Source organism: Sus scrofa, chromosome 2 (genome assembly GCF_054392235.1).
Source record: "Sus scrofa isolate SSC_HxYL_T2T_F1_AM1 chromosome 2, Sscrofa_HxYL_maternal_Yorkshire_Landrace_v2.0, whole genome shotgun sequence".
NCBI classification, from domain to species: domain Eukaryota; kingdom Metazoa; phylum Chordata; class Mammalia; order Artiodactyla; family Suidae; genus Sus; species Sus scrofa.
Window position 1 is genome coordinate 3284540 of NC_139384.1, and position 19619 is coordinate 3304158.

Below are 19619 nucleotides of genomic sequence, written 5' to 3' on the forward strand. Positions count from 1 at the left end.
CTTGAGATGAGCGAGGTCCATCGTGGCTCTAGAGAGAACCTTGGAAGCAGAACCCGAGGATCTGGGCCCTATCCTGTGCTGTGTGCCCCTGGGCAAGCGGCTTGAGCAGCGGCAGCCTCAGCTTCCCCATCTGCAAAGTGGGAACAGACCCCACAGGGCAGGCTTCCCTGCTGCTGTGTAAGGTACAAAGATGACACCGCCCAAGCAGCTTCTAAGACGTGGATCTTGGAGAGGCTTTCTTTCGCGGGTCCCCAGGGGGTCTGGTACTGACCCGTATAAGCTGCTAAGAGAATGAGTCGATTCCTAAGATGAGTGTGGCAGTGAAGCCGGAGAGGAGGGGCGTGTTGGCCTCCAGCGGGCGGGCTAGCCTGCTGTCAATCAAGGCTGGCTTCCGGCCTCAGCTCCCCCAGAGGGACTGTGTGATCTTGGGCAGGAGGCGGATGGACAGAGCCGGACGCCCATGGGAGGCGCCCACCGCCTGCCAGAGGTGCAACCTCACTGCACAGCATCCCCCGTTCGGGCCTCTCTGAGCCTCCGGGTTTGCCCCGGATTAGATGAGATAAGGCTCCTGCTAATCACCGTTCTTTGCGTGCAGTAGGTGCTCAGAAATGTTGATTTCTCCCCTGTCCTTTTTGAGACCTAAAGGGCTGACTCACACAGGCAGGGAGGCCCTGAAACATCTCGGCTCTTGTCCCCGACCTCTTGGCAGGGGTACCAGCTCAAAGGCCAAGCAGGGCTGTGTTCCTGGCGCCTGTGGGGCTGAACAGCTAAGCAGAGATAAGTGCACAGCTTGGGGAACGAATGAGGCCCTTTCTCCCGAGGAGCCAGGAGGGCCAGCCGGGACCTGTGAGGTCTGAGCCCTGCCCTTGAAACATTCATCCGGCAGCGAGTTGGTCACCAAGGCAATGTGGCCCAGTCCAGCCCGAATCGACCCTGCATTACCGAGACCCTACCAGGTGCCGAGTGTCAGAGCCAAACCATGTTGCCTTTGTGGGATGGGAGCTGGAGGCCCAGAGAGGAAGGAAGGAACGGGAGAAGGCAGCCTCCATAAGGAGGCCTTGTCCGCTCTCGGGAGGGGTTGTCCAGGTAGAAGAGGTGGGAAGAGCATTGCAGGCAGATGGAACAGCATGAACGGAGGCACAGAGGTGGGAAAGTGGGATCAATTGACTCCTCAAATCCCTACAGTGGGGTGGCGATCTGCTGAGCAGCTTTTCACCCAAGTCAACGGCCCTTTGCTGTGCCGGTCCCTCCATTTGTCCAATCTGGTGTCTTACTGACAAGCCCTTTCATTTCTGTATTCCCTCCAACACCCACTGCAGCCCTGGCCACTGGAGGGGCTGGGCATTAATCTCAACTCACAGATGGTGGCACTGGGACTCAGGGAGAGGCTGAGGGCCACCTCTGCTCAAGGCCGCAGAGGGACCAGGACGAGAATCTGGGTCCCCTCACCGACCCCCAGGCCCGCCCTCTCTCTCTCCTGGTCTTTGCAGCAACACACATTTGGAAAGTTCCAGAGATCCTCTGTCCAGGGTTCCCACACTGCTCAGGCCCCGTGGCCCCTCCCCAGTGCCCTGCTGAACCCTAGGCCCTGTTTCCATGGGGACAAGAAGAGAGTCCTCTCTCGCCTCCTCTCCCCGAGCCAAGACGAGGCCGTGGCCGCGGGCTATATTTGTCAGGGGGATTTGGAGATGCAGCTCAGGAGGCTGGCCACTTGCTCTGCAGAAACAGATACACACAGAGCTCTGGTCGTCCTGCCAGAGCCCGGGCGGAGCGGGGTGGGGAGCCAGCGAAACGTCTTGTGGACCAGCCTGGCCGTGAAGCTAAGATACGGCCGGGGCAGAATTGCTGCGGCAGTGCCCTGTCCTGGCGGAATGGACCTGTGCGCAAAGATGGCTCTGTCTGGAACTGAGGTCCCCACTCGGGGGGGACAGGGAAGCACTGTGAATGGTTGACATTTATAGGAGAGCCAGAGCAGGAAGCCCAGACCGCAGCATAATTAGAGCTCCCCGGGGGGGCGTGGCCCTTGGATTTGGGGAATCAAATGACACGCGGGGATGGCCTGTGTGTGTCAGGGTTACTTACGTCGTGCAGCGGGTAGGCCGCCGAGTAAACGCCATTGGCCAGCAGGCTCGTGATGCCTTGAAAAAAAAAAGGCAGAGAGGGGGTTACGAACCGGGGCACGTCCCCTGTGGTGGCTCAGCGTTCAGTCAGACCGGTCCCAGGGCCGACTCAGTCACCAGGAATTTTCTCAAAGCAAGCCACCTCTGGGCGCACAGAGCCCGGCCCCGATGCTGGCGTTTCCTCCCCGGATTCGACTAGGAGATGATAATACAGACATGCGCTACCGGCAGAGTTAGGAAGACACAGCGGAAACCCCGAGAGGAAGTCACGTCTGGGAGCAAAAGGAGGGACCCGAACCTCCAAGTCACCAGCTACCCCGCCGGCTGGAGCGCAGGCCCGCAGATGAGGAAGGGGGCTTGTAAGCGGTTAGAAAAAGCTGAATCATGAGAAAAATACGGGCGGGAAAATTGATGGTGCCAGAGAACACACATACAATTTGGATTTAGATCTCAGGTTGATTGGAAAAGCCGGGAGGAGGCCTGCGGGGCCCGCGCGGGGCCGGAGGCACTTACCGTATTTACCACACTTTCGCCTCTTATTTAAAAGGGCAGAGTCCTTCTTTCTTCCCTCTCCTTGCCCTGTTTATACATCGGCTATTAGTTACGTGAGAAAGGGCTGGAAGGATCAAAGTTGCATTTGGGGGGACGGGGCGCGCTCACTCTCACGGGCCGGCGGGACGATGGCCGGACCCTGGTCTCCTGCCCGAAGCCCCTCACCGGGAGCATGAGAAAAAGAACCACACCTGCACCTCCAAGCACCCGGAGGCGTGGACAGGGCTGGAGCCCAGCCGTGCACAGGGCTGGGGCTTCCTGGAGATCTGATCCAATCCGCATACATCCTCGGGGGCCAGCGTGGCTTGGGAGTTTCCACGAAGCCCTTTGCTGGTCAGAGAACCCTCTGCCTGGCCCAAGTGGCTTTCTAGGTGGGAAGCGGGTCAGATTTTTAGCGGCCCGACCAGCCCAGTCTCAACTACTCTGCCCCGATGCTGGGGTTTCCTTCCCGGATTCGACTAGGAGATGATAATACAGACATGCTCTACTGTGGGAACGCCACCTCCCGAAATCTACTTTAAAAGTGACCGTCTCCTCAGAGAGCGATCTGGAGCGGTCAGGACACCTGAGAAATCCACACCAGAGCGAGGCGGGAGCATGTGGCCAAAGCCACACGAGTGGGAAGTTCAGCTGCAGTAAAAAATGAGCGAGGGGCCTGATTCATGTTCACTGGCTCCTCGTGGAACCTAGAATGTTCTCAACTCCGCGTTGCCACAGGGCCTTTGCACAGGTTGCTCTCTCCAGCTGCAAAGCTCATCCCTCAAATGGCACCTCAGCAGAGAGACCTGCGATCACTGGTTCTAAACCTCCGTCACTCCGCAGCCCCTTGAAGACCTGCGAGAGTAGGTTCTGGTTTACCTGCTTCTCTGAGATCTGTCTTCTCCTGCAGTCTATGCTACTCTCCAGGGAAGGGACCTGCCTGGGACAGAGGCTGGTGGGGACAGGACCCATCAACGAATCTGGAGGTCAGGAGGGCTTTTGGACAAGGCGCCAACATGAATGAGGTGCAGAGAAGGCCCCTCCATCTATCCGCTCCATCACGGGTCCCAGGAACCAGCCCTGCCAGGGAACTCACCGGAACACACAGAGATGCCCACCGCCAGGGCAACCTGGAGAGCGGTTCTGCTCTGGCTGAGAAGCCCCCGACCCGGGACTCTGCAAACCTGCACAGCATCCATGTTTGTCTCCATGGGAAGGGCCGTACAGGGATGCATGGCGGGGACTGACCGGACCCACGCTTCTCCCCGCCTCTGGTGGCCCGGGCCATCCTGGGGGCTCTTGCTCCACCAGAGGCCAGGCTACGGGGATGGCTTTCCTAAATGCACTGCCCACCCTGCTGATCAGGACATGGGCTTAGAGACCTCAGGCCCAGAAGGGAGTCCCTGTGATTGACCGCTGGGCCTATGGGCAGGGAACACGCAGCCCACCCGAACCTGGAGGCTGTGGCTTCCCGGCCCTGCCTCCCAGCCTGCCCCAGGCCTCAGCTGTGAGTGGGTGACTCCCCCTGGTCCTCGCTTTCCTCCCGCAGGAAGCCAGCAGGTGGGCAGCTCTCCTGATGCACAGAGCCTCCCCAGGCACAGCTCACACCTTGGACCCCAGCCTGGAGAGCTCAGATGCTTCCAGAGCACGAAGGACTGTGCTGTGACCACGGCCCCTCCACAGGGCACAAGCTGACTCTACAGGAAGCGGGGAAGGGCTGCGGATGGTGGTCCTTGGCCCCGAAATGTTTTGCCTTAGCAGTGGGGGCCCCTCTACACACTCACTGAGCAGCTCCTGCGCCTGTGGTTGAGGCGTTTGGTAAACCATGAGGAGCCCCGTGGGGTGGGTGCGAGACAGGTTCTGGGTGAGGGCGCAGGTCAAGGGTGGAAGGGTGTGTGTCCAAGGGCGCCCCTCTCAGCAGGGCTGAGGGCTGGCGGGAGGGGGCCTTCTGGCCGGTGTGGGTGCCTGGCTGCTGCACGAGGCTGTCGCCCTGGCTGGAACCCTAACCGCCTCCCCCTGGACTGTGAGGGTCAGGCAGGGGCTAAAACCCCTTGGTGGCCCTGCAGGTTCCAGCCTCTGCGGGAAGAGGCTCCACAGGCCACCACGGATGCCTCCGGCCAAGGAGGAGGAGGCCTGGGTGCTTCAAAGGGCCGTACAACTGCCCCGCGGTCCTGGAACCGTTCTCCTGCCTGACGCTGTCACCCAGGCTTAAATCAAAACGCTCTCAAAAGCCCCGAGCCGGCCGCCCGCCTCCCACGGAGAAGATGGAAGGCAGATCCTGCAGGGACGAGCGCTGCGCTCAGGCCCCACGCACGCCCGTACCCGTGCTGACGCCTGTACCCATGCTGATGCCCTCACCCATGCTGATGCCCTCACCCGTGCTGACGCCCTCACCCGTGCTGACGCCCGTACCCGTGCTGACGCCCTCACCCATGCTGACGCCCTCACCCATGCTGATGCCCTCACCCATGCTGTACTTGGCTTTGGTACATGTCGTCCTCTTCAGAATCTCGTACACCTGTTGTGGAGACAAGGCGGGGCCACGGTTACTCCAGGTGGCGGGTGGGGGTCTCCGGGAAGGGAGGTGGCGACCACCACCGCGCTGGCCTCCCCCCCTCCCCCAAGGACAGTGTCAGGACTGATGCTCTTGGGGACGAGGAGGTCACCTCCAAGGGGCCCGGGGGTAGGGGGGCCCAGGCACAGTGGTGCAGGGTTTCTGCCCCTTTGGGCTGAGACGTGGGTTGGAACTCAGAGGCGCCAGGACCCAGCCGACAGGACCATTCCCGGGTTCTGGAATGTTCTAGATCCTGCTGTGCGGCACTGGGAACCATATCTAGTCACTTACGACGGAGCATGGTAATGTGAGGAAAAAGAATGTATACATGTATGTGTGACTGGGTCACTGTGCTGTACAGGAGAAAATTGACAGAATACTGTATTAAACTGGCTATAATGGAAACAAGTGAAAATCATTAAAATAATAGAAAAAAGGAAAAAAAAAAAAGAACGTTCTAGAAACCTGTGCCCCCTTTACTAACAAAACCCTCCACTTTGCCGTCTTGGGAGCCCTGGCTTGGGGGTCTGCCTGCCTGGGTCAGTCCTTGTAGCCACGTGGTCTTGGGCAAACTATCTTGTGTCCTATGCCTCAGTTTCCCCATCTGCAAAATGGGATGGAAAGACTCGGCCTCACCACAGACATGTGGGTCAGAGAGCTCCAATACCCCCCCACCCCTTAGACCCTGCACGCTCCCGCCGTCCAGCACCCTGGGCCCTGGCGCCCTCGGAGCCCCTCTCCTCAGCTCCGTGCGCCCAGCTCTTCCCCGGAATCCTGGCCTCCTGGCTGCCCCTCTTACCCACCAACCCTCTCCTGAGCCCACAGGGTCTTCACCTTGGCAGCTCCTTTTGCCAGAAGTGCTTGTCCCTGGAGAGGTAAATGGCTGCATGGCCACTGTGACAAACAGGCCACTGAGCAGCTACCGATCCTGTCTGTCTTCCAGCGGTGCTCTCCTGACTTGTATGCCCTCACACCTGCCGTGTTATAAATGGGCCTGACTCCTCTCCCCTCCTGACCACATCTTAAACCTTGCTCCACAACCATCTATGGCTCCCTAGTGCCTACAGGCTGAAAGTCTGAGTCTCAAGACCAGCACCTCAGGCCCTTCCCATGGTTTCCTGCTAGTTCTGACTCTGACCTGTGGACACAGGGCTCCCCCGATGCAGGGGGCTTAGGAGGGGCTGTCACATTTCTGTCTAGAATGACCCTGCAGCTCCAAGACCATGGAGCCTGACTAACCAAGGACAAAGTTTCGCATCCCCAAAGAGTTTGTCTGCGGAGTTGGTTTACAAGCTGGCCTTCGGGGTCTCTGGGAGAGGGTGCTTCCCTCCAGAGGTAACTGGAGTCACGGACTGTTCAGCTAATACTTACTGGCCCTGGGGTCAAGGATGAGCTCAATTTCACTTAATTTTTTTATTAAAAAAATTTGGGGGCGAGTTCCCTTTGTGGCTCAGTGGTTAGCAAACCTGACTAGGATCCATGAGAATGAGGGTTCAATCCCTGGCCTTGCTCAGTGGGTTAAGGATCCGGCATTGCTGTGAGCTGTGGTGTAGGTTGCAGACGTGGCTTGGATCCTGCATTTCTTTGGCTGTGGTGCAGGCCGGCAGCTGTAGCTCTGATTGGACCCCTAGCCTGGGAACTTCCAAATTTTTTTTTTTTTTGCTGCACTAGCAGCATGTGGAGGTTCCCAGACCAGGGATTCAACCAGAGCTACAGCAGTGACAATGCCAGGTCCTTAACTGAACCACCAGGGAACTCCTAAAGCAGATTCACCATGGGATGGGGCGTAGAGCTTCCATTCACAGATGCCTCCCAGCTCCAGGCCACCTCCCTGACAGCAACGGTGACTTTACCAATGTGCACCCTGCCCTGTGCTTCCAGGAGCATCTTGGCAGCCCCAGATCAGGTGAAAGCCTGGGCACACATACCTATGGGGACACAACACATGCCTCAGTTTCCAATTCTCCCCCACCCCAAAGGGACAACAAGTGAAACTATTCAGGTCACTGTCAGGTTCTCCCAAGTGGCCGGCATCTGAGGGGACAAGTTACCTCCCCTAGACATATGTCAGCCCCAAGCTACACTGGCTGCGGATGTTTTTGCAAACATGAATTCCTTGTAGGGTTTTTTTGTTTGTTTGTTTGCTTGCTTTTTGCTTTTTAGGGCCACACCCTCGGCATATGGAGGTTCCCTAGGCTATGGGTCTAATCGAAGCTACAGGTGCCTGCCTACACCAGAGCCACAGCAATGCCAGATCTGAGCCGTATCTGTGACCAACAAACACCACAGCTCATGGTGAGGCCGGATCCTTAACCCGTTGAGCAAGGCCAGGGATGGAACCTGCAACCTCATCGTTCCTAGTCGGCTTCGTTTCCACTGTGCCATGACGGGAACGCCACTTATTGTTTTTTATAAGCAGATGTAATTGCAAAATTCATCAGTAACACAGTCAATCATAAAAAACGCAGCGGTGGCTGTGCTCCCGGCGCTATGTCCAGGTTACCCTCGGTGGGGGCACATGGCTGCCCTTTGAGCAGGAAGCTTCCTCGTCCCGTTTGGGAGTCACCAGGCTGGGAGGGACGCAGGGCAGATGGGACCTGGATGTGCCTGTCCAGGCAGTGGTCTGAGCCCCCCACGCCAAGCGGCCTGCACCACTGTCCCCGGCCTGGCTGCCCTCCAGTCTCAGGGTGTGGCCGTGAGGGGCAGTTATCTGCTCAGGGTTAAACAGCCACCTTTTCCCCGCCCGGCCCCTCTCCTGGCCAGGCTGGGCTTTCTGGGCGGGGAAGAAAGAGGACCAGCAGCTTGGCTGTGAGGTTACCTCTTGTTTAGATAGATTGTTGGGTCCCAAGCCATGCACGGCCCTGCTTGGCTGGCGGACGAGCTGGCGGCCGATGAATAAACATTTAACCAATACCTGGAGCAGGGCAGGGTGGCCTGCTCAGATTTCAAACCACAGTTTGCTCGCCTGGCCAAAGCCTGGAAATCGACCCCAGCCCTCACACCTTTGCCTGCTAGATGGCTCCATCCCTCCTGCCGGGCCTGCCTGCTTGGAAACCTCCAGCCAGATAGGAACGTACAATTTCCATGAAGCCCAAGTGGCAAGGGGGCTGGAGGGGTGTGTTGGGACCATGGGAGATGCAGGACCCTGTGCAAATAACCCGAGAGGCCTGGGATCCTCTGCCTCTTCCCGCCTGCTCCACCCGGCCATCCCCTGGGCCCCTCGCAGCCCGCGGTTTTATCATCCTAATTATTTCAGGCGCAGACAATTAGAGCTGAGCCGAAATGAAATTATCGCCCGTGTCCCCGGGGCCCCGGGGCCCCCCCACCCCACGCGTGAGCCACACTTACGATTGTGCTCCGGGTTTTGCTGTCGAAAAAGGAATCCTTGTCGGACAGGTCAAATCTGTGGAAATATCGGGAAGAGACAGAGACAGCTCACTGGACTTGGCTTCCCTGAATTCCGAGGCCCTGGGCTGCCCGGCCCTTGTTAGCGGCGATCGTGAAAGTGGCGAAGCTTGGGCCGCGTGCCAGGCGTGACTGGACCCTGGCATTTGGAACGGCGTCCCCCTCACCCCTCGGGGAGGCTGGGAGACCCACACGGGTGGGAAGCGACCCCAGCAGCGGGTGTGCCAGACCCCCTGCCCCCGATGACGCCCTCCAGTCTCTGCTTCAGCCCGGCTGGGGCGGGGGTCCCACCATCAGACCCTCCCAATACTTAAAACAGTCTCCCTATAATTTCCAAATGGCCCCTGTCTCGAGGTCCTGGGCCACACAGAGATGCCCTACGGCTTCCGGAGAGCAGGGGGGTGCGTCTGGAATGCTTCACCCATCCCCCAAGACCCTCAGGGTAGAGCTGGGGCGGCGACTCGGGCCGGGCTGGGGTGTGCCAGGCCTGGCAGGGCATGGGTGCTGAGGGGGTCGGCCTGGACAGAGCGAGGGGGCCAGCTGGTGGGAGGGGATGGGCCGGGGCCACTTCCTTCTCCCTGTTTCTTACTCCTAGAAGGATCGGGAAGCACAGCCAGGGACACTCGGCCCCTGCCCTGTGACTAACACGCTGGCCGGGGCAGAAGCCCCGGTTCCCAGCCGAGGCACAGCTCTTCGCGGCCCTTGGGACCGGGGGTGTCCAGGAGCCCCCCTTCCCCAGAGCACGTCATCCAGGCCCCACAGGTTCCCAGAGTCCAGGCTTCCTCCTCCCAGCCCTGTCCAGTGAGACTCACGGAGGCCTTGCAGCCGCCACAGGCCCAGGTGGCTAGGCCCGCTGCCCCTCGGGAGCAGGGGAGGAGGGAAGCTTCCAGAACACGTGCAGCCCTGCCAGGCAACCCGGCCGGCTGCAAGTCCCTGGGGCCTCGGGACTCCAGCTGGGGCTGCGCTTGGGCTCCTGGCTCCCAGAGCTTGGCAGCCTCCAGGAGGCAGGGACCAGAGCCCTCTTGGGAATCTGTCCCCAAGAGGGACAGAGCTGGGCTGGGAGGATGCTGAGACTGCTGCCCTGGGGCTTCAATCCCACGCCACGCCCGCCCGCACCGGAGCCCGCGCTGGCTTTCCCAAGTGGCACCCAGCAGGACGAGACTCGTCCCCTTAACTCCTCAGTTTACAGCGACCTTGGACATTTTCCCCGGGGTCTCTCTGCGCTCAAGAACCACAAGCTCCCCTGCGAACATGCCCTGGGGGCTGCAACTCCCTCTGCTCCGGGGATGGAAAGGATTATGTCCCCACCCTGCCTTCCTCCCATCACCACACAGCCGCCCTCCCCCGCCCCCCGGGACGGGGCAGGGGCAGGTGGGCGCGGAGGGTGTCCCACTTACAGGTGCTGCTTCTCCCGGGAGAAGGGATAGGAGAGCCTCTTGGTGGTCTGGGGCCTGTGCTCCGCCACCTTGGGCTGGATGGGGTCCGTGATCTTCTGGAGCACAGAGTTGATCTTTTTCAGGAGGCCCCGCGTCTCGTTGATGTGATACAGCTGCAGACGGGACGGAAGGGGTGTGCCTGTCACGTGCCGAGCCCCGGCCCCGGGGGTCTATGCCGAGCTGGTCAGGGCACCACCCCGCCCCTCGGAGATGGCCCAGCCTGGGAACAGGGGGCGGGATGGGCCAGGATGCTCCCCCCCACGCCCGGGTTTCCAGCTGGCCCTGAAAGCTCAGGGTTTCGGGAGCTCCCAGCCAAGAGGGCAATTACAGTACATTCCAAAGCACTTCCCCAAACTTCACTTTTGTTTAAAAAGAGGTAATCCGAAGGATTCCGGTGGATTTGAGAGGCCGGGAGCTGACTTGCTCCCAAGAACAGCTTCGCCGTTCCTGCTTTCCTCTCCACCCACAAAAGTAAACCCTGACGCCTCGCTAAGCTCCTCGGACACGCTCCCAGCCTGGAGTTTTCCGAGACGAAGAAGAAAATCCCCAGCAAGCTAGGCAATGTGATGAAAACGAGTCTGATGAATTAGCCAAGATATCGAAAGCATGAAGCCCCAGAAGCCTGTGTTTGTGTTTCTGAGAAGGTCCTGGGCCCCTCTGCCCGGACCATCTCTGCCAGGCTGGGTTACACTTTCTGCCCTCAGGACACCGGAGCCCTCCCTCCTCCTGGGGTGGGGAGGGGTGGCCAAAGCCCCTCGCGCTTTTCACAACAGCACAGACTCTCCTGACCACGTCTGCCTGCCGGGGGTCCCCGAGACCCGGACACAGAGAGCGTCTGGCCTAGAGACCCCCCACCAACCTTCTTTGTCGGCATCTTCAGTTTCAAAAACTCAGCCTCTCTGCACAGCACGTTCCAGGGCGCGTGGATTTTCACGAACCCCACGCCGTGAATTTTCGTCTAGGAAAGAGGGAGAGGTTGGCGGTCAGCGTGGCCAGATACTTGGGGCTCGGAAAACCCTTTTCACCTCGGGGGCAACTAGTTTACTGGGCAGCGGCTGGCAGGGCGGCCTCGTCCTGCCAGTTGTAAGATTAAGTTTTGAAAACCTAGTGAACAGCATTGTGGCCGCACTTAGTGGTACGGTGTTGTGTACCTGACAGCTGTTGAGTGATCTCAAGTGTTCTACACACACACACACACACACACACACACACACACACACACACAGTTAACTGTGTGAGGTGACGGCACGTGAATTCTCTCCATCTCGGTCACCCTTCCACAGCGTCCGTGTGCATCAAGTCATCAGGGTGCAGGGTGACAGGTATATGCACAGTTACATTTGTTGATTACTCCCCAAGAAAGCTGGGGGTGGGAAGTCAGAGCCTGGCATCTTACAGCTGGCAGGTGTAGGAGCCTGGGTTCAAACGCAGGCTGTGCTGTCCAGAGCCCACACTCTTAGTCGTGGGTGAGACTGACAGGTCCCAACAACCCTCTATTTTTCCACTGGATCCCCTTTCGTATTTACGAACACTCTCAATGCAGCACTAACACATCACATCTAACAGATAGAGACATGGCGCCCATATGCCATGGAATATTACTCAGCCATGAAAAAGAACGAAATAATGCCATTTGCAGCAACATGGGTGGACCTGGAGATGATCATGCCAAATGAAGGAAGACAAATATGATAAGAGCTCACCAATATGTGGAGTCTAATAAAAAATGATGCAAAAGAACTTCTTGACAAAACAGTAAGACTCAAAAGATTTCACAACCAAACTGATGGCTCCCAAAGGGGAAATGCCGGGGAGGGGGGGCTACATTAGGAGGCCGGGGTAACATATACACACTACTATGTATTAAGTAACAAGGGCCTCCTGCCTCGCACAGGAGAATCTACTTGATGTGTGTAATAGTCTATAGGGGAAAAGAATCTGAACAGGAGTGGATATATGCCTGTGTAGAAGCGATTCGCTTTTCTACACACCTGAAACGAACACGACACTAAGTCAGCTCTCCTCTCCAATTAAAAAAACCCAAACACGTCCCATCTAAGGCACAGGGAACATCAGGAGACTCCCCAGGCACCCCAAGATAACTGGGGTGCCCCATAGCAACGAAATGCAAAGAACCACACGTTCCCTTGAGACGAGCTGCCCTATGACAGGGGGGTCCCAGGTCTGCCAGGCTTCTCAAGCAGGCTCCCAGGCTGAGGCCCCAGGTGGCCTCTCCACAATGCCAGGGGTCCTGGTGGGAAGAGCCAGGCCACGGAAGGGCAGGTGTGTGGCCCGCACTCGGGACTCAGGGTGGGGCTGACGCGGGCCTGCGCTGGGCTCTGGGCCCCATGTCCCACTGCCAGCCTCAGAGTGGGCACAGCCCAAGGACTCCCTGCAGGTTTCTGCAAAAAGCAACAGAACCAAAGTCACGCGGGGATGATTTTTAAGAAAAAACACTCTGCGCGCCAAACACACTCACTCAGAGCCATCCTCGACCCCCCCCAGTGAGAGGTGGGGTTCCTGGCTGTCCAAGGGGAAGGGGCCCCCCCAGAAGCCGAGCTCCACTTGGGGCTCCTTCTTCACCTTGAGAGAAGGGCTTCACCTGCTGGGTGAACCCAGGCTCACCTCCCACCATGGACGCTGAAACCGAGGACCCCACGACGGAGGAGCCAGCCTCTCCCCAGGGCCTTGGGGTCACCTCACAGGCCTCGTCTGTGCCGCCCCTGCAGGTGGGCGACTGGAGCCTCCCAGCTCGCTGGCCCTGCTGCCCACAATGGGGCAGTGCAGAAGCTTCACGTGTCCTCTGAGTGAGCAGATGGGGCCAGAGCCATGATGGCCACGGGGGGACGTCGAGGAGGCCGACACCCAGCGGGCGGCTCTTACGTGCCAGTCACCACTGCAGGCAGTCATGCCTGTGGACTCACTTAACCTTGTGACAGGCCCGGTGGGGCCGGCGGCGGGGGCGGGGGGGGGGGGTCCTGCCATTCTCCCCACCTCGGAGCCAAGGGGCACACACGATACAAGTTCACCATAGGGTCCTGGGGCGGCTGCAGCCCGTGACCACGGACTGGGCGGCCCTAACAACACAGGATGCCTGTAAAGACGCATCACGGAGCCAGACGTCTGAGGTCCAGGTGCCCAGGGGCCGAGCTCCCTCCGGAGGCCCCCTCTCGCCTTGTCGCCCCCAGGCCTTCCCGTGTGTGCGGCTCCATCACCCCAACCCCCACCTCCATCCACACCCGCCTGCTCTCCTCTCAGCCTCTGTGTTTCCAACCTCCCTTTTTCTCTTCCAAGGACACCTGTCACTGGGTCGAGGGCTCACATGAATCCAGATCGGTAACTCACAGCTGCCAAGACCCTTCTGCTGAATAAGGTCACTTTGCAGGGTCCGGAAGGTCAGCTTTTGGAGCTGCCATTCAGCCCACGATACCCGTCATGAAGCACCCGGTCAGAGCCCCAGGGGGCTTGGAGGCGGAGCTGACTGAGGGGCTGGAAGCTTTGAAGGAGCAGGGCTCCAGGAGCCACGACCCAAGCCTGCTTCAAGGAGACCGCCAGGCCCAGGGTGCTCGGGCAGAGACACCAGGTGGGCAAGGCTCGGAGGTGTGCAGGCTGGCGTGGGCCAGCCCGTGGGGAGCCTGGAGCCTGGCATGACAGCTGGGGGAGGCAGTGCTTGGGCTCGGGGACAAGCACATCCCAGCAAGGACTAAAGGAGCAGTCCTGGGGGCTCAGACAAAGGGAGCCCAGATCTTCCCAGGGCAGAAAGAGGGGCAGGTCGAGTGGGCACCGGGGGAAGCCATGGCTTGGGTGGCCTGCGTGGCACTCCTGGCCCGCCCGGTGTTATCTCTAGCAAGTGACCCCACCTCTCCAAGCCCCTTTTGCTCATCTGCAAATCTTTGCAGCACAAGACTTGCTTCACAGGCAGGGGAGTCCCTGGCCCTCTGAGCACCCCCTGCCCAGCCCCATGCCTGGCGAGAGGGCTCAGGACAATGCGGGGCTGTGTCTTGTCTCTGGGGCCACGGGATGGCTGAGACGCCTTTGGCCAAGAAGCTTGAAGCTGCCTCCCCAGCCCCAGGAAGCTCTGGGGACACTGAGACCCAAGAGGTGGTAGTGTCCCCAGCGCTGGTGACTCACGGGTGTGGGGCCGACCTTGTGGGGCACCGCGACAGGACCATGGACGGCCCCGTGCGCAAGCCTCGCCTTTCCTGTTACAGCCCAGGTTTATTTCTGTGCACCCGGCTCACCCCAAAGTGCGTGCAAAGACCCAAAACATCTGCCCCCGAGTCCGTGGAGACGTCTCTTGATGGTGGGCAAGGACCGGTGCCGGAGGCAGCTTCCCTGGGAAACACATCCCGCTGTTTACGGGAGCAACGAGGTCCGTCCCCGGGAGACATCTGGGAGGACTGGGGAGAGGGGTCGTGGGACCAGCTGGACAAGGACACACATGCGGATGTTTTAAACCTTGGTGCCCAGCCCGAAAGCAGCGCGCTCTCAGCGGGAAGAACCCAGGAGGGGCTGGGCCCCTCCCCCAGCCAGAAGCCCCACAGCAATGGGTTCAGTCCCAGCTGCATTTTCCTTTCATTTTTTTAGGGCTGCCCCCATGGCATATGGAAGTTTCCAGGCTAGGGATCCAATCGGAGCTTCAGCTGCCGGCCTATGCCACAGCCACAGCAACACAGGATCCAAGCTGCGTCTGCGACCTACACCCCAGCTCATGGCAACGCCGGATCCTTAACCCACTGAGCAAGGGCAGGGATCGAACCCGCATCCTCATGGATACTAGTGGGGTTCTTAACCTGCTGAGCCATGATGGGAACGCCTGCCTTTTTCTTGCAGAGGGAAGAAGAACACCACAAATGAAACAAGTAAAAATGTCCCCACAGGGGATTGCTGCTGGTCCAGGATGCCAAGGGCCCTCTCTGTCCCCACGGCCGCCCGAACCCACTGGTTCTCATCACGGCCACGCCCCCTTGGCCGAAGCACGGGCTCAGAGACAGCTGGAAGGTTGGCATCGGCAAGGCCTGGCAGGCTGTCCCTGGATGCCCTCGGCCCCCCAGGCAGCGTGTCTCCCCAGCCCACCCTGACTCCCGAGTCCCTCTTCACCGAATCTGGGAATTAGGGGCCCTGAGTGCTGAGGCCTGAGGGCGGTGGGGCCATAAGGAGGGTCCCCCAACAGCACCGCTCTGCGTGTGCCTCTCTGCCCCGGCTCTCGGGCAGAAGGGAGCCACAGAGCGCGTTCTGCACGGCAGAGATGCAAAGGTTCCCGGGCACTGCCGGGCAGGGGAAGCCAGGAGGCCTTGTGGGAGGCACGGGCCGGATCCCTGACCACCAGGGGACCTGGTCAACTTCGCTTTCTCTCTGCCCCAGTAAGGACAGTACCCCTGGAGGGCCCCACACCCAGGGCTGCCCTCCGGGAGGGTTCCTGTTCTCTACCTTGAGTAAGTTTGGCCCGGTCAGTCCCTTAGGACTGGGCACATTTTTGGTGGCACTGGCACCTGCCTGCTCTTCCCACAGGCTCTGGCGTCCCACACGGACACGAGCTGGGCGGAGCCGTCCGTCTGACCCATCGGCCTCCCCGGGAGGGAGGGAGCTCCGCACACAGAGCAGGAGCTTGAAGAGAGTGGCTGAGTGAGCCATGGGGGGGGGGGGCAACCACTGCCAAGCACCTACTGTGTGCCAGCTGAGGACCCGCCCTCGGTCCTCTCCCCAACTTCTGGCAGGTATCCTTGTGTCCACTTTAATACAGGTGGACAAGGGTGCGGGCTGGGGGTCTCCCCAGGGCTGACCCTGACCCGCTCGTGCCCACCATCCACCCGGACAGCTCCCCAACAGGATGGGAACGCATCAGGCACGGGTCTGCGGGAAGGGCCACCTGCTAACTGGCATTTCCCACGCCGTGGGTCCTGCTGAGCACACCTGCACTGCCCGGTTGCTGGGGCTCGGTCATGTGGTACGCTGGCACAGCCACGCTTTCCACATCTTCCTGGACTGGGACCCTCGACTCACCTCCAGTGAGCCAGGACCCAGTCTCCACAGAAAGCAGGGATGCAGGACTTGGTGGGGGGCCGTTTTAGCCCCAGTCCTTGGAGCAGGGTCTGGCCCCCAAGGCCTGGCTTTTTTTTTTCTTTTTGATGGTTACACCTGCAGCACATGGCAGTTCCTGGGCTAGGGGTCAAATCTGTGTTGTAGCTGCGCGCCTAGGCCACAGCCACACTGGATCCGAGGCGCGTCTGTGACCCGCCTGCAACAATGCTGGATCCTTAACCCACTGAGCGAGGCCAGGGATCAAACTCGTGTCCTCCTAGAGATGGTATCAGTCCTTAACCCACCGAGCCACAAGGGGAGCTCCCGGCCTGGCTTGTTGAAGGACTACATGACAGATATTCACTCATGGTCCTGCTTCTAGGACGAGCGGGAAGATTGCTCAGATCCACCCTCCCACACTAGACTGAAAAATAAATAAAATAAATGTTAACGCCTTCAAGCTGCTGAAAAGCCAAGCAAGCCCAGAGGAGCAACCAAGACCGGGCCGTCCAAGGGCTTCTGCCCGCGCAGACACTGGGGCCGGGGTGAGGGGGAGAGGCTTCTGCCCCAGGCCCGCCCAAGACGGGGAGTCTAACAGAAGACCCCTCCATGGCACTGGACCCCCGAGAGAGGACACTTTCAAGGGACCCAGAAAGAAACCCCCTCCTCCAACCCTGGGAATCGCCAGGAAGCTGGTTCTGCGTCTGAGCAGGAGAAGGCGGTGAGGATAAGCTCAAAGAGTCCTGGTCCCAAAGGCCGCGGCCCCAGTGGGTCCGGGCGCCTCGGCCCATGACCTTGGCTCAAGGTGGTTCCAGCTATAATGCCCTCAGATGTGTGATGAATGCAAGTGCCAAGCCCTTCTGGACAAAAGCAGCTTCCTCCTGGCTTGCCCCGCCCCCCTCCAGGGGCCCCATACGGGGCGGGCCCGGGGGCCAGAGCACCAAGCCCACGGGGGCAGGAGACAGCTGCAGGAGGACCCGCCGAAGGGACCCCTCAGCCCCGGGATTCTGAGGGATGGGATGGACCGTGAGTCAGCCACGCTCACCTCGTGTAGGGAAAGAAACGTCAAGGCAGAAAGGTTCTGCAAAGGACAGGAAACTATTAAAAAACGACAGCGCCAACTTGGAAAAGAACCAAACAGAACTTCCAGAAATAAAAAAAGGTCACGACGAGAACTGAAAATTCAACAGACATGTTTGCGCTTCGTCTCCGAGGTGGGCTCTCTGTGGGCACAGGGCAGCGGGGGCCGGCCAGATGCGTGCCCCCTGCTCGCCAGGCAGAAAAGCCCACCCTGACCAGCAGCGGCAGTCTTGGCCAAGTTCCATGGTGTAAATACTCCCGGCGTGGGCTATTTCAAGCTACCAAAGGGTTAACACCCAGCTGGCAGAATTCCTGATGGGCCAGAAAGAGCTGACTCTGGCACACCACGGGCCTAGAGGCACAGGTGGATGTCAGAACTGCAGCCAGAGTGGCACAGACTTCAGTCCGGCAACCTGGCACCTGGGCAGGGCTGTCCTTGGGGGACTTTAAAGATATAACTTGAAAAAAGATCTCCAGAATTCACTTGATAAGACGTGTGCTTCCACAAAACCAAGACAGGCCCAAAGGAAGTCGGGTGGGTGTACACAAGCCTCAGCACTTAAGGCTCACTTAAGGATCAAGCCAAAGAAATGAATATGTAATGGTGGAATTATGAATGCAAAAATGATAACTTTCGGTCTAGACTAGAGGCCCCAAACATCCCACTGCAGGAGAGGCCCATGGCAGAGGTGCTAAGCCTGGGGGTGGGGGTGCTGAAGACCACACGGTTCAGGGCAAAGAGCATGACATTAGGAGCCAGGACCCATGTTCAGAGGCCTCATCCTCACCGCCTGACCGTGAGCTCATCCTGAAGCTCAGCGTGGAAGCAGCGCCATCCGCCTACAGTCACCTCCTCACCTGCATCTCCGAAGCTACATCCACAGAGACGGGAAAAGCCGCAAGAGGCTCACGCCAGCTCGGGGCAGGAACGCTGAGAAACGAGCACCCGCCAGCCCGGGGCGCAGAGGGGCGCCCCGGAGAGCAGCATGAAAGCAAACTGACTTTACAGGGCTCGAGCGTCTGTGGCCTTCGCAAAGCCAGGTCAGGTTCAACTTCGGGGCAGTGCAGGCCTCGGTCACCCGCAGCACCCGGCCGGGATTTTAGTGTGTGGCCTTCTCGGCAATGACCGATGGACATAAATTACATCCAGGCTTTGAGGTTGGACTTGAAAAATGCTGATGAGTTTCAGTTGCAAGGAGGCGTGTTGGCCGCAGGCTGCTCTGGGTTTAATGGGAACCCTGGATGCTGACCCCGCCGCCAATGGGCGTGGTGGGGGGAGGCGCTCCTTGCAGGAAGGCCGGGGCCGCCTGCCTCGAGGGCCCTGGCTTCCTCCTTTCCCACTACGAGTGCTGTTCCGGGGGCTCTGACATGACATCCCTCTTGGACCTTCGTGTGTGACACCGACTTTGGGGACCGTCAACTTTGGGGACAGGCGCCAGACCCCATCTTGATCCCCAGGGCCCCCTTTGTGCAGGCCGCTGGGGAGGGGGAGGCAGTTTGCACACTGGCTTTGTCTGAGCTTACGGTGCCTGGGAGGGGGGTGGGCCATGGGGGACCCCTGGTCACAGCCTGCCAGCCAGGCTCAGCCTCCCTCGGTCCTACATGTAAGGGTTATGGATGCTTTCTTCCAGAACCACCAACCCCCTTTCCAGGGGCGCTTGCCCCAGGGCACCCAGGGTGGGGGTCTCTATACAGGGCTACCTCTGGGGTGCTGAACAGGGGATCAGGGGCTTGTGCGGACGTTGAGGGGCCCTTTCCTGGGGATGTTTCCGACAGCTCATGGAGAAACAGGCCTGCAGGCTCGTGATACCTCCAAGGATGGTCCTGGGTCAGCAGCCTTCGATGGCCGGGGGGCAGGAGTGGGGCCCACGCAGGCCTGCTGAGTCAGAGTCCTCCGTGACTGGACCCCAAGGTGGAGGGTGGACCCTGCACACGTCCTGGGCCCTGCACCAAGGCAACCAGGCCAAGGCTTGGTCCCGAGACCACCTGCCCTGCCCCGCCCTCTAACCGTGCCCCAGGCCTCCCCACTCACGGCTGGTAACTAGGGGCCCTGCGTGAGCCACCCCGCTCCCTGTGCAGCGTCTCTGCTTCTGGGGAGGGGTGAATGGCGCCCCTCAAAGGAGACATCCATACCCTGACCCCTCGTGTCTGTGCACGCGACTTTATCTGGGAAGAGGGTCTTGGCAGATGACATCCAGACAAGGTTTCCCTGGACGGGGGAGGGCCTGAAACAGGAGGCTGGTGTCCTCACAAGAAGAGGACAGACGCGCAGAGGAGGAGGCCACGTGAAGACCAGGCAGAGGCTGGAGCGACGCAGCTACACCACGGAACACCTGCAGCCCCCAGACCCAGAAGAGGCAGGAGGGCCCTTCCCTGGGGCTTAGGGCGGGAGCCCAGCCCTGCCCACACCTTGTCTTTGGACTTCTGGCCTCCGGAACCAAGGAGAATCAATCTGTATTGTTTGAGCCACCA

At 59.7% G+C, this 19619-nt stretch overlaps 1 protein-coding gene across 16 annotated transcripts in view; it reads right to left on the minus strand.

Annotated features, from left to right (window-relative positions):
* The window catches only part of ANO1 (anoctamin 1), a 155595-nt gene that overhangs the window by 53650 nt on the left and 82326 nt on the right, over window positions 1-19619 (minus strand). For 9 of the 16 annotated variants that reach the window (XR_014836724.1, XM_021082679.2, XM_021082673.2 and 6 more), the window contains exons 4-9: window positions 10906-11004; window positions 10008-10159; window positions 8554-8608; window positions 5118-5169; window positions 2634-2699; window positions 2083-2138 (exon numbers count right to left, since the gene is read on the minus strand). Coding sequence is in view for 12 of the 16 variants with exons in the window: in XM_021082679.2 (XP_020938338.2) it covers window positions 2083-2138; window positions 2634-2699; window positions 5118-5169; window positions 8554-8608; window positions 10008-10159; window positions 10906-11004 (480 nt within the window). In the remaining 4 variants the exon portion in view is untranslated. The remainder of the gene's footprint in view (window positions 1-2082; window positions 2139-2633; window positions 2700-5117; window positions 5170-8553; window positions 8609-10007; window positions 10160-10905; window positions 11005-19619) is intronic. The other 7 variants (XR_014836725.1, XR_014836727.1, XR_014836726.1 and 4 more) reach the window with 1 other exon arrangement.